General features: G+C 38.6%; 1 protein-coding gene across 1 annotated transcript; it reads right to left on the minus strand.

The window, feature by feature from the left end:
- Positions 1–7,754: 7,754 nt before the first annotated feature.
- Positions 7,755–8,527, minus strand: LOC141651608 (putative mitochondrial protein AtMg00860). The gene is made up of 2 exons (XM_074459314.1): positions 8,447–8,527; positions 7,755–8,246 (listed from the first exon to the last, which is right to left on the minus strand). Exons 1-2 carry the CDS (start codon positions 8,525–8,527, stop codon positions 7,755–7,757), a joined length of 573 nt encoding a protein of 190 aa, XP_074315415.1.
- Positions 8,528–15,184: the final 6,657 nt, after the last annotated feature.

The raw sequence follows: 15,184 nt of genomic DNA on the forward strand, positions 1-15,184 counted from the left end.
CCAGGCTCACATCATCCCATGGTTTGATGGGGACATGTAGTGGAATGTATGGCCCAGCTTTGAATGGGTTGTTTGACATCTGACAATGCCTACACCTCTGAATAATGGTTTGCACATCAGTTAACATCTTTGGCTAGTAGAATTGATCTTGTAAGATCTCAAAGGTTTTATTAATTGCAAAATGGCCAGCCAACCCACCATAGTGGACCTCCCTTATTAACAGATCCCTTGTTGAGCTTCCTGGAATGCATAATCTATTTCCCTTGAATAAAAATCCTTGTTGTAGGAGTAGATTGGTTGGCTTACCCTCTTTGCAGTTTTGGTATTCCAAGAAAAAATCAGGATCCTTAAAGTATTGCTCTTTGATCATTTAAAACCCAAGGACCCTTCCTTCCAACAGTGACAGTACATGGTTTCTCTTGAAGAGGGCATCTGCAACAATGTTGTGTTTGCCCTCCTTATAGCTGTTGGTGAAGGAGAAAGATTACAGAAACTCTATCCACTTGGCATGCCTGGGATTTAGCTTGTGTTATCCATTGATGAACCTAAGGGCCTCATTGTAATACTACGGATTTTATTAAGCTAAGTACTCGACCGAGTAGAGCCTACTCGGCCGAGTAGTGCTAAGTGCATGTTATGTTTGGCTTCTGCCGAGGAATACTCGGCCGAGTATGATGAATACTCGACCGAGTAGAGGATACTCGGCCGAGTATGCTCTATACTCGACCGAGTATCCGGTTCGTCGAGTGTTATTTCAGCGGTTTGATGCGGGAGTAGTTAGGGGTTATTTATTCGATAAACAGTTTCTAAAACATCATTTTACAAAATCTAATCAAACGTACGACGCTCTAATCACTCCCAATCTCTCCTTTGTGTATGTATGGACAATCTTAGCAATCGCATTCAATCATTCATCCTTTCGTTGGTAAGTCTTTATTCCCATGATTGTTGGTGTTTAATTCTAGGGTTTGCCTTTAATCATGAATTGGGGGAAATGGGGTTTTGCAGTTAGTGATTGGAACTATGTGATTGTTGTTGTAGGTGACGATGTTGTATTTGTTATGCATTTGTATGGTTGATTGCGGCGTAAGCGGATTGCGAAAAGGTAGGGTTTCCCTACTCGGTTCTTGTTCTTTGTAAGACATGTTTGTTGTGATTATTGTTATCTGTTGATCATCGGAGTATGGAGATTGTTGTGACGATGTTGGTGTGAGGGGATTGAGATGGTTGTGATGTCATGTGATTGTGATTGTGGTGGAGTCACTTGCGGGAGTGGCTTCACACCCTAGTTCGCCCTCCGTGGAACCCGCCACGGGAGGGGATGTGCACATTAAGGGACGGGGATTGTTAGTCGCTCGTTGATGAGCCGGATTAGGTGGGGATGGGCTGCGGTCACCCATCGGCGGCGAGGATTACCTGTTGCGATGGGTAATCTGCGGGGCTACACACTTCGGTGTGTAGTCGATTCTTGTGTGAGATCGATGGTCACCGGTTGTCTTGTTGTTGTCTTATATTGATTGAGTAGAACCCCGACCCCGTGTTGTTGTTTTGTAAAACCTGCGGTGATCCATTCGGGATGGTGAGCGATTGTGACAGTGTAATGCGGATGTTTAGCTATGGGACGGTCATGGGGAGTCATCACGTCAAGTCTAGCTTCCGTTGTTATGAGTTTAGATGTCTTGGATTTCATTTGTATTGAGACATTGTACGTTTATTTTGAGTTGGTCTGAGATAATGTAATCTTTAACTTTTATACTTTAATAAATGTTGTTTGGAATTTGTAACTTTGATATACTAACCTCGGGAAACCGAGATGGTAACAGCCTTTCATGCTAGGGTAGTCCTTGGCAAGGTACCTTGGTATGAAGGGGTGTTACAAAGTGGTATCAGAGCCGACGATTCCGGCACCTAAACCTAATGAACTCAATGAACTTAGAGAGTCAAAATAAAATGAACCCGGGGAGAGTTGTTTGGAGCTACCGCAAAGACTTGGGAGACGTCCCGAAGTCGCACTATGGCCCTCACAATCTCAAGCCGGTCACCAGGGGGAATTTGTTGTGAGTCTTTTCGATGCGTGTGTGTGGCATGTGGAACTTGAATGGTTGAATCATGTGAAAGGAAGTGAGATGTGTGGAAACATGTGTAAGACGTGGTGAAACTTGTTGAAACGGATTTGGTATGAAATATGTTGGCATGTTAAATGTTTATTATGTGGCTTTCAAAAGGGTAGTGATACATGCGTATATAATCATGATGATGTTAATGTTGGTTGTTGGTAGTAGCATGTGATTAAGGTCTTCCGTCTATGCATATGAATATTGTGTTTAATTTTGATGTGGGTATGGTAAACGTTCACATATGTACTGGTTTTTAGAAGTATTGGGTCGTTATTATTTGTTTTATGCATGTTTAAGTTGTTTTGTTAAGGAATTTTGAGTTGTATACAAACCGATGTTTGGAAGGGTTGTCTTAAAACTGTCATAAGTCGAGTTCTAGAAATGATATTGCTGTGATTCCAAGTTGAGGTGATAGCTTGTCCACTTACGATTCTAACGATAGGTCACACGCCCAGATTGACCAAGTAACGAGTGAGATATGACTGTTTTACGAAAACTGGACGGTCTTGAGAATCTGCTGCCGATACTCGACCGAGTAGTCCCTACTCGGCCGAGTATCTTTTATACTCGACCGAGTGTTCCATATTCGGCCGAGTAATCTCTCTGTGATAATACTGTTTAGCGTCTGGAGTCGTGAACTCGGCCGAGTAGTCTCATACTCGACCGAGTAAGGTCTACTCGGCCGAGTATTCCCAATACTCGACCGAGTAATCCTTCTGCGACAATTGAGTTTGCTTCTGAGTCGAAACTCGACCGAGTAATATAGTTACTCGACCGAGTACCTTGTACTCGACCGAGTACCTCATTGGGCGGCCACTTTGAGTCGGTGGCTATGTTCTTACTTTTGTTTTGAGCCTGGCTATGTTTTTCTGATGTTTTGAGTCGTAGGGTATATACACATGTATGTTTTGAGTCTTAATGCATTCTTTTATATGTGAGACGGTCTTGATACGTAAGTTACCGGAAGTTATGACATGGAGAATGATGGCTTATGAGGGACATGTGTTGGGTAAGGAAGACATGTGTTAATGTGGTTGTGAAGGATAGTGGAAAAAGAAAAGGGAAGAATGATGAGCTAATCGAGGTAAAGAGCATGTTTTGTGAGATAGGATGAGTGATATAGTTGTGTGTTGAGTAGTATAAAAGTAAGTGTATATGGGCAAGGGTGATGTAAGTGTAAAGAAGCATGGGAATGAAAGATTGAGATAAGGGATACGAATAGTGGCATATTTGGATGTGTAAGGATTTATTAAGGAAAACAGCTATGATAGAGTTGCTTAAGGATGTATGTAATGGAAGGTTGTTGTAAGAAGATAGGAAAGAGAGGTATATAGTGAACTTAAAGGAAGTTATGTCGCGATGTGGATTTGTAGATAGTGGCTAAGTTTGGGAAGTTGGAATATCAAGAGGTGAGCCTAGTGTGTAATTCTTTGGACAAACGGTATGAAGTGAATTTTGGTTTCTAGGGATGCGAAAGGGAGATAAGACTAATTGAAGAGTAACCGTTAGTGTGGGGACTTGTTGGTGACAAGGGTGTGTGAGAAGTAAGATGAGAGATGATAAATGATAAGAAGAATGATAAGATATTGATATGAATTAATGGAATTAGAATTGTGGAGCTATGGGAAAATAAACAGATTACTAAAGAGTTAGGTAGAGAGAGGAAGGCGATGAATTATTAATTGGTATTATTGAGTAAAAAGGGGGAATAAGGATGGAAGTAAGTTGAGAGAATGTTGACCGGAGTTAAGGAGCATGAAGGTAGGAAATTATGGAAATGTACGATAGCCTCACTAGAGGGTGTGAGTTAATGGTTATATAGGAGAACATGACGACATGTTAGCCGTGAGTTTTGAGGTATTAAGGGAATAAGAAGCTTGTAAAGTGTTTGTACGATCTGAGAATTTGGTGGAGAGTTAGGTAACGATATGATTAAAAATAGAATTGGGAATAATGTTGAGGTAGATCTTGTTGATGGATTGGATGTTCGTTATTTGGGATGATAACCAAAGAGAGAAAACGGATTGTGATATTAAGAAGTGATAGTCAGAGAGTAGTCACATGAAGGATGTTGGTGCCATAGTATTGTCACTAGTGGTTGAGGATGATGTTACTTTAGGGAAGCTAGTTGATCTAATGAGGTTGATTTTGTAGAGACCAGATAAATATGTATGGTTGTGAGAGAGTATAAGATGTGGTTATATGAGGCGGTTGTTAGTAGTTGAGTATTAATGGTATGGTTACATTTGGCAGGGGGGTGATGGTTATGCGGATGGGAGAATATGTTATGAGGGGTGTACGAGTTAAGCTCGGGTGAGAGGTAACTTTTAACAGTGGTAACTTACGTGATCAGGATTGACTAGTTGGATGTGATTACGGGTCTATGATATGTGTAAATGTTTGTGTGAGGTTCTGACCTCACAAGAAGTGGTATGGTGTGATAATTATAAAGTTGTTATATGAATGTTTTGTAATTTATGTTGGGTACGGTATATTAATGGAATGAGGTTCAAAAGGTAATAATTTGATTGATCTGGCATGGATAGTTAAATTGTATGTGTATTGATGATACATGTTTATTCCGTGAAATGGTAAGGATGATGTTCATGAGATTCTTGTCAGTTTATTCCGTATAATATGTTGTGTTATAATCTAGTAAAACGGTTTTGAATGAGTTTTCTTGCTCGAAATGTCATACTGAGTAAGTGTTTATGGGAATTATATGTGTTTGTGATGTTTATCGATGTGGTTGTTGTGCCTCGGGTGGTGATCCGGGCATGGTACTTCGTATTGTGATGCGGGCATTTTCGCGCTGCGGTGCGGCTGTTGGTTGCGGTGTTGCGATGCCGTCACCGGTTGTGGTTGAGTATACGGGGTGGTTACGATTTGAGTTTCGAAAGTCTGAGACCATTATGCACAGATTGTTGTTTTGTTGCTGTTGTTCCTTGTGAATTTTGGTTGAACATAAAGACTGTTGTTTTGTTTGTTGATGTTTCTTACCAGTTTCAGTTTGGGAATGAGGGTAGAGTATGATATGAAAGAGAGTTGTATATGTTTTCGTTGTTGTCATGGTATAGTGATATTCTTTGATGGGACACTTTGTGAGAAGTTATTCTGATAATGTTGATCTTGTTTTAAGATGAGGCATCGGTAGTCATAGTCATGGCAAGTGATTCGTGGAATATGTGTTGTAATGATCTGAAAGCGGCAGGTGGTTCATAACCTTTTGTTGAGATAGTGAGTGTAGGATATTGGGAATTGATGTCATGTTAAGTTATGTATGAGTTTTGCGGTAATGCAAGAAAAGAACTTGAGGATCTAGTGTGAGTGTACGTAACAAGTGTGGAGTGCGAGTTATGCTTTTGGTGATATGAGTTTTATATAGTTTATATAGAGAGGTGTGTCATGTTGCGGTAATGTGGAAGATTTGAAGTTTTGGGTTAAATTAAAGATTTTGAGGTATAGGTTAGGGAGTGTGACGAGTGAATTGAAGGATGAGAGTTGTTTAAGTAAGAGAGCCTAAGATATATGCATGGCGACTGTTCAGATTATAAGTGGTCATTTTTGACATGCGGTGGTGATGGGGATAATGAGAAAATATAGCTAGGATTTAGTATTAATGAGTTACGAGGACGTAACATTTATCTTAAGAGGAGTAGGATGCGATAAAAGAGATTTTGATGGTTGTGCATATGGTAGTATAATTGGAAGTGGAGTGTTGGTGTAGCATAAAAGACGGATATTTGTTTTGATTTTATTAAAGGTCATGACCGTGCTTGTAGTAGTTCGATGTTTAGGAATGAGAGAATATTTCAATAGTGTTGACAGTTGAATGATGATGATTATGAGTCCGATAGTTTTGACAGTTGGAAGATGATGTTTATGGGTTTGAGTAAACTTCGAGGACGAAGTTCGTTTTAAGGATGGTAGAATGTAACATTCCGTTTTGACGGTTGATCTTCTTTTGTGGATTGAGTGCTATTGAGTGTTATGGAAGTGAGACAAGGTTGGCAACATTATATTGTGGTTATTTGGTAATGTTATGGAGTCGGTATTGGGAGCCTATGCTATAGTTGAGACGATATCCTGAGCCATGTTGTGGAAGGAAGAGTGGTTTGTGGAGTTAGTGTTAAATGTCCACGTTTTATAGGTTGGGTTGGAACTTCGGGGACGAAGTTCTTTTAAGGGGGGAAGATTGTAATACTACGGATTTTATTAAGCTAAGTACTCGACCGAGTAGAGCCTACTCGGCCGAGTAGTGCTAAGTGCATGTTATGTTTGGCTTCTGCCGAGGAATACTCGGCCGAGTATGATGAATACTCGACCGAGTAGAGGATACTCGGCCGAGTATGCTCTATACTCGACCGAGTATCCGGTTCGTCGAGTGTTATTTCAGCGGTTTGATGCGGGAGTAGTTAGGGGTTATTTATTCGATAAACAGTTTCTAAAACATCATTTTACAAAATCTAATCAAACGTACGACGCTCTAATCACTCCCAATCTCTCCTTTGTGTATGTATGGACAATCTTAGCAATCGCATTCAATCATTCATCCTTTCGTTGGTAAGTCTTTATTCCCATGATTGTTGGTGTTTAATTCTAGGGTTTGCCTTTAATCATGAATTGGGGGAAATGGGGTTTTGCAGTTAGTGATTGGAACTATGTGATTGTTGTTGTAGGTGACGATGTGGTATTTGTTATGCATTTGTATGGTTGATTGCAGCGTAAGCGGATTGCGAAAAGGTAGGGTTTCCCTACTCAGTTTATTGTTCTTTGTAAGACATGTTTGTTGTGATTATTGTTATCTGTTGATCATCGGAGTATGGAGATTGTTGTGACGATGTTGGTGTGAGGGGATTGAGATGGTTGTGATGTCATGTGATTGTGATTGTGGTGGAGTCACTTGCGGGAGTGGCTTCACACCCTAGTTCGCCCTCCGTGGAACCCGCCACGGGAGGGGATGTGCACATTAAGGGACAGGGATTGTTAGTCGCTCGTTGATGAGCTGGACTAGGTGGGGATGGGCTGCGGTCACCCACTGGCGGCGAGGATTACCTGTTGCGATGGGTAATCTGGCGGGGCTACACACTTCGGTGTGTAGTCGATTCTTGTGTGAGATCGATGGTCACCGGTTGTCTTGTTGTTGTCTTATATTGATTGAGTAGAACTGACCCCGTGTTGTTGTTTTGTAAAACCTGCGGTGATCCATTCGGGGATGGTGAGCAGATTGTGACAGGTAATGCAGATGTTTAGCTATGGGACAGTCATGGGGAGTCATCACGTCAAGTCTAGCTTCCGTTGTTATGAGTTTAGATGTCTTGGATTTCATTTGTATTGAGACATTGTACGTTTATTTTGAGTTGGTCTGAGATAATGTAATCTTTAACTTTTATACTTTAATAAATGTTGTTTGGAATTTGTAACTTTGATATACTAACCTCGGGAAACCGAGATGGTAACAGCCTTTCATGCTAGGGTAGTCCTTGGCAAGGTACCTTGGTATGAAGGGGTGTTACACTCATCATCAGAGTGTAGAACAAAGGGTTTAGGTTTCAAGTAATGTCCCTGATGGTTCAAAGCCCTAACCATGGCATAGAATTCCTTATCATAAGATGAGTAGTTTAATTTAGCTCCATTTCATTTTTCACTGAAGAATGTCACAGGTTTCTTTTCTTGAGTTAGCACTGCCCATATGCCCACTCCACTTGCATCACATTCTACTTCAAACAACTTCCCAAAATCAGGTAGCACCAGGATATGAGTTGAACAAATCCTATCTTTAATTTCTTCAAAGGTTGCTTGTGTTGTGGAAGTCCATTTAAAATCCCCTTTTTTCAAACACTCATTGATGGGAGCAGCTATTGCACTAAAGTTTATTATGAACCTTCTGTAAAAGAAAGCCAGTCCATGAAAGGCCCTGGCTTCTGTAATATTGGTTGGTGTAGGCCAGGGTTTTATGGCCACCGCCTTCTCCTGATCAACTGAAATGCCTTGGCCAGAGACAATATATCCCAGGAATGGTACTTCAGGAACCATAAATGAGCATTTTTCCAGCTTTCTAAAGAGGTTGTGCTTTATGAGTGTGAAGAACACTTCTCTAGGTGTTTCAGGTGTTCCATGGTGCTGGGACTGTATACCAGTATATCATCAAAGTATACTACTGTGGACACCCCAGTTAAAGGCCCTTAAACTCCAGTTATGAGTCTCATGGAAGTGCTAGGTGTATTGGATAGACCAAATGGCATCACTTGCCACTCAAACAACCCTATTTTGGTTTTAAAGGCTGTTTTCCACTCATCACCCTCTTTCATTTTGACGTAGTGGTATACCTGTCTCAGATCAATCTTGGAGAAGGTTTTTGCTTCACTCAATTCATCCAATAAGTCATCTAGTCTGGGAATTGGACACATGTATTTGATGGTGATGTTATTTATGGCCCTACTATCTATACACATTCTCGAAGTGCCGTCCTTTTGTAGCAATAGTAAAACTGGAACTGCACATGGACTTAGTAATTCTCTGACATATCCCTTGCTCATCAGGTCAGATGTTTGATCTTGTAAATCCTTAGCAGTGACGGGCTCACATCTGTAAGCAGCCTGTTGGAGCTTGTGTCCTCCACAATTAGTGTGATAACATTTATAAATCTCTTATAGGTTCACAAGGGTATACTTAGTATTTTATCAGTTGATTAACGATTACTTAATAACGGTTGGCTTGCTAGAAAGTTTGACGTTATTATCATACTGATGGCGGTGATCAACTGGTCCCTAAAAGTCACACCTAAAGGATGTGTTTGAGAGATGTGATTATGGAAATGTAATCACATTGATGCCTTATATGACTAAAAGGTTAGTCCATGTATTTGACTAAACAGTTAGTCAATGTGTTGATGAGACGATTATTTAATCTAATTAAATAATATTAGTTTGAGACGAATTAATCACAAATTCGTAAATTGAATATAAACAGTTATATTTAATTAATGTATATATTGTTAGCTTGAACGAATTAAGATGTTAATTCGTAATTAAACGAAATCGGTTATATTTAATTAGCTAATTATAAATATGCGATATTTATAGTTAAAGTATATATTATACGTGATTGTCATAATAAATTATTACAGGCCGGTATTAATAAATCGACTGCAAGCTGTTGTGTGTAGACTTTTTAATACGGAATAAAATAAATGACAATTTATAATAATACACATTTTTATACATTTTAGATAACAACTTAAAATAAGGAGATTTTTCTCCTTATTTGGGGTTGGTGTCACTCGGTCAAACCGGGTAAAAAGGAAGGAAAATGATCTCCCCTTTTACTCTCTTATTTCGGTTATAATAAGTGAATGGGACTCATTTTTCTTAACCTAATTTTTGACCTAAAAAATTCTCTCATCAAATAAAACACAAAACCCTAAATTAATTAGATAATTTGGGGATCGATTCTAGCAAGAAGAAAGGGGCATTTCTCATATCATCTTGGGTGAAACGATTAGGCGAATATCGACTTCGATATTGTTCTTAGGCCTTATTGCTAGGACCGAAGGTTGTTTCTTAATCTCTACTATTTTGTTTATGCAATTTCATTTATGACTAGTATTCATAATTATAATTTCGTTATAATCCGTAATTTCTTAAAGGAAGTATACCGATATTTCCTACAAGTGGTATCAGAGCCAAGGCCACGAAATTATTTTTGATGATTTTCATAAATGGATTTAAACAAATTTGAAGAAAAAAAAATATGTTTCGGCTGTTTTGAAAAAAAAAAATTTGCCGAATGAATTTTTTTTCAGCCGTGTGATGTTTTTTTGTTTTGTTGTTCTTGTTTCCATTATGATTTATTAATATTGTTGTTTTAATAAGTTAAAATGATAATATGATGAATTTGTAGTTGTTTTGATTTAATGAGAATTAAATTAAAATGTAAATGGAAATCGTTTTTGTTCGTTGATGATTTGTTTTTGCTATTTTTTTGGCATATAAGTTAATTTAACAAATGTTCAAATCAATTGTGATAATCGGTTTAATCATGATTTAGATATTCATTTTAATAGGTTAAATTGAATCATCTAGTTTGAATATATGTTTAAATTAAAAGATGTTTATGCCAATCTTGTTCTTATAGCAACATTAAACAATTTGTTCATCTTAATTTTTTTTTTCGATAAAAAGGGGCTGTTTTTTTCCCAGCCGAGAGCTTTACAAGAAAAAAAACTGATTTTTTTTTGTTTTAGGGCTAAAAGCCGAGAAAAGAAAAAAAAAAGAGGAAGGTTGTTTTGTTTTAGGGCAAAATGCCGAATGGTATAAAAAAAAACTGTTTTTTTCCTTCCCTGTTTTGCCATGACCAGCATTAAAAAAAAAAAAATTGATTCGGTTTTTGTAAAAATGCCGAGATAAAAAGGTTTCTGTTTTTGTTTTTGTTGTTGTAATTTGGCCAATATTGATTATACATTAAATTAATAATGTATGATTAATTGTTGTGAAGAAGTTCACAATTTTTAGATACCTAATTATTTTAAAGAGGTTTAAAATAATGTTGGATTAATTCATATTACAAGTTTAATATGTATTTAGATTGAAATTATTGTGAGTAATTGAGGAATTGTCACATAATTTGATCATTTAAATAGGTGGTTTGGATAAATTACTCTACATAATTAAGGAATTATGTCTTGAATGTTTAATTTATTAGTTGATGCATTTTATTTAATTGAATGAATCGTTAAATGGTTTTATTTACGTATTTTTGCAATCGGTTGTAATTTGTAATACCTAGTGTGGCCTTAGTTAAATTATGTTTTCGTAATGATGGAAACATAATTTTTAATGTAATTTGAGATCTCGTATCTCCGTTTGGTTTTCTTTTATATTATGGTTTTGAAATTAGAATGTAAATAGGTTTATTATGTAATTTTTAAATTGTAATTTTGAGAAGACTAAAGATGGAGATTGGATTGCTCACTCCCGCTACATGGACCAAGATGGAACATCAAGACAAGCTTCTCGGGTCCAAGGATGGATTCCAAAGTTGTATTTATGTTCATTTTGGTAGATAGGCCACACTAGGAATTTATTTTGTTTTTACGTTTTTCATTCTCGTTACTTTTCATTCACATGATAGTTAGTGCATCATATTCCGCCTAAACCAAACCACCTACTAAAATGCATGAAAATTGACTCATATAGATTGAATGTTAGTTTTCATAGACATACAGATGTCATACTTTTTAAGCCATCATCTTAGTTTATTCATTCACGCATGCTAGATATGAGTTCACTTAAAATGAATTAAAATAAAGTTGATGGGATCTTCCTCTAAAATTGAAATTGAGACTAGTCTTTATAAGGGCAAACAACTATGAATCCCTTCTTCGTCGGTAGGCATATAGGACCTTACTCTCCATATGACCCCTTCTACGTTGGGTAAGTAGTTTGTGTTGACTTAGTTTACCTCAACATTATAATCCGAAGAGTTTCTCGTGATTATGATGGACTAAAGATAGAATTTACAGAAATTTATCGACCAAGAATTCTAACAGTAGAATTACCCAAAAGGTTGGCCTATCAATTTACAGATAATTGAGTCTTGGGATCGTTTATATAATTCTTGAGGGAGGTCAATTGTATAAATGCTTGAGTCTTCGCTTGTAACAGTATTGCATTAAGACTTAAATCATAACGATGAGTATGCTTATTATATTTATTCTTCTTTTCGCAGTGTAGAATACGTTTTATTTTGATAACACTGTTACAACAAATGGCTGAAAATAACGAAATCCCAATGCCAAGTGCCACACTTGGACGCGAGTCCTGGCTGAAAGCTTTCATGGACAACATGAATCAGTTCACACGTCTGAAAAATGACGGGTCCAACTTTGCGGACTGGGAGGCATCATTACGGAATGCTACCATTGCTGACGGTAAGCTCAGGTACTTTACTGAGCCAATACCGGTAAACCCAGGCCCCAATGCAGGAGTTAACGAGTCACTTGCTTATAGTGACTTCGTCATGGAAGCGGGTGCGATAAAGAACGTACTCACCTTTGCAATGGAAACCAATTTGCAAAGACGCTTCATTGCCCAAGGTGCAAACAAAATTTTCACCACGCTCACTAACGAGTTCTCAAAAGCACCGAGAATCGTTACTTATGAGCATACCTGTCGCTTCTTTGATGCGAAACTCCAGAAGGGCCAACCGGTTAGCCCACACATTCTCAACATGATTGAGAATGTCTAGAAATTGGAGGCACTTGATTGCAAAATCAGTGAGAGCATAGTCATTGACCGTATGCTTCATTCACTTCATGATGGTTTTGCCCTTTTCAGGGCAAATTACTACATGAATGACATGAAGAAAAGTCCTCATGAGCTACACTCACTTCTCGTACAGACCGAGAAGGATATGAAATTGAGTGGGAGCATGAAGCAAGATGTTCTCATGATTTCCAACAAGAATAAGGGTAAGGGCAAAGCTCCCGGCGACCTAACTGTAGGTAAGCCAAAGTTTAAGAATCCAGGAAATGGTAAGAGTGGGCCTGGTGAGACTAGTGGCTCACAAAGCAAGGCAAAGAGCAAGGGCGGTGACATTGAGTGCCACCATTGTCACAAGACTGGACATTGGAGGAGGAACTGGCCCGTGTACCGTGAGGACATAAAAGCAGGCCGCGTCACTCCTGTTGGTATGTCATCTTATATTCATATGATTGAGATTAACCATGCAAGTTTCGGAACTTGGGTACTTGATCCTGGTTGTGGTTCTCATCTGTGTAATCATTTGCAGGGCCTAAAAAACATCACACCTCTCGGAAAGGGTGATGTGGACCTGCGAGTCGGGAATGGAGCTAGAGTTGCTGCAGTCTCGAAGGGAACATACGTAATCCAACTCCCAAGTGGTTTTGAGTTATATTTATATAACTGTTACTATGTACCCAGTTTGTCTAAGAACATTATTTCTGTTTCCGTACTTGATAAAGACGGTTTTACATTTTCAATAAAGGATAATAGCTGTATTTTCTCTTTCAATGAAATGATTTATGGCAAAGCAGTTTCCATGAATGGAATTTATATCTTAGATCAAACCACAGATATATTACACATGAATAATAAGAAATTAAAGATTGGTGACAAAGATCAAACTTATCTATGGCATTATCGAATGGGACACATAAATGAAAAACGTGTAAAGAAACTCGTCGAGAATGGGACTATTCCCGCATTCGATTTTTCTACATTTGGCACGTGTGAATCATGTCTTATCGGCAAAATGACTCAAATTTCCTTAAAAGGTGTTGGAATGCACTCTAGTGACCTATTAGGACTCATACATACTGATGTATGTGGACCTATGTCAATTACCGCTAGAGATGGCTATAGATATTTTATCACTTTCACGGACGATTTGAGTAGATACAGATATGTCTACTTAATGAAGCATAAAAGTAAGTCCTTTGAGAAATTCAAGGAATACCAGAATAAGGTTGAGAACCAACTGGGTAGAAATGTTAAAGCACTCTGTTCAGATTAGGATGGCGAATATCTTTCAAATGAGTTTGATCAACACCTTAAAGACTGTGGAATCGTTTTACAGTTAACTTCACCTGGAACACCTCAATTAAATGGTGTGTCCGAATGGAGAAATCGAACATTACTTGATATGGTTCGATCCATGATGAGTCACACGGTAGTACCTGATACATTATGGGGTTTTGCTCTTTTGTTAGCTGCTCTTATACTTAACCGAAGTCCGACTAAAACTGTCGACAAGACTCCATATGAAATGTGGAAGGGAACGGTCCCTAACTTGTCCTTTATTCGGATTTGGGGCTGCGAGGCTTATGTTAAGTGGAGACACAAGGATAAGCTCGGCCCGCGATCGGTCAAGACATACTTTATTGGTTATCCAAAAGGAGAGTTTGGTCATTACTTCTATTTGCCTACCGAACATCGAGTTTTTGTTGCGGCTAGTGCGGCGTTATTAGAGAAAGAATTTCTCGAGAACAAGTCAAGTAATAGAACCTTCGAGCTGTCGGAGATTCAAGAACAAACAACCGAGGAACAGATGGAGGAAGTTGTTCCTTCAACTGATGATACGGTTAACATTCCTCGGAACCTAGGAGGTCGAGTAGAGTCTCTAATCCTCCAGACAGATACATTGGTATGGTCGAGGAGAATGACGTTTTGCTCCTAGAGAGTAATGAGCCCGCTACCTATAAAGGTGCCATGACCTGTTCCGAATCAAAGCTATGGCTTGAAGCCATGCAATCCGAGATGGACTCCATGTATGAGAATGACGTATGGGATCTAGTTGATTTACCTATTAAGGTAAAACCTCTACAGTGCAAATGGCTTTACAAAATAAAGCGTTCTGTAGACGGCCAACCAGATACCTATAACGCACGACTAATGGCAAAAGGTTTCACTCAAGTGCACGGATTGCATTATGATGAAATTTTTGCACCCGTAATTATGCTGCGTTCCATTCGGATTATCTTAGTGATTGCCGCTTTTCATGACTATGAAATTTGGCAAATGGATGTGAAAACCGCCTTCTTAAACGGTTATTTGGAGGAGGAGTTGTACATGGTGCAACCCGAAGGTTTCATAGATCCAGAAAATCCTAAGAAAGTGTGCAAGCTTAAGCGTTCCATTTATGGACTTAAGCAAGCTTCTCGGAGTTGGAATCATCGTTTCGACCAGGTGATAAAAGAGTATGGTTTCACTCGATCAGTCGAGGAACCATGCTTATATATCAAGTCGAGTGGGAGCAAGATTGTTTTCTTGATATTGTATGTCGATGACATACTCTTGATTGGGAATGACATTCCTCTCTTATCTTCGGTTAAAGGATGGTTAAAGAACCATTTCCAGATGAAAGATCTGGGTGAGGCACAACGCATATTGGGAATCCGTATCTATCGAGATAGATCACGACGGACGTTATCATTAAGCCAGGAGTCTTATTTGGATAAGATTCTTGAAAGGTTCAGCATGACCAACTCCAAGAAGGGGAACCTTCCAATGACGTCTGGGATGCATTTGAGCAAGTCTCAGTCACCC

The sequence above is a fragment of the Silene latifolia genome, chromosome 1 (genome assembly GCF_048544455.1).
Source record: "Silene latifolia isolate original U9 population chromosome 1, ASM4854445v1, whole genome shotgun sequence".
Classification (NCBI taxonomy): Eukaryota; Viridiplantae; Streptophyta; class Magnoliopsida; order Caryophyllales; family Caryophyllaceae; genus Silene; species Silene latifolia.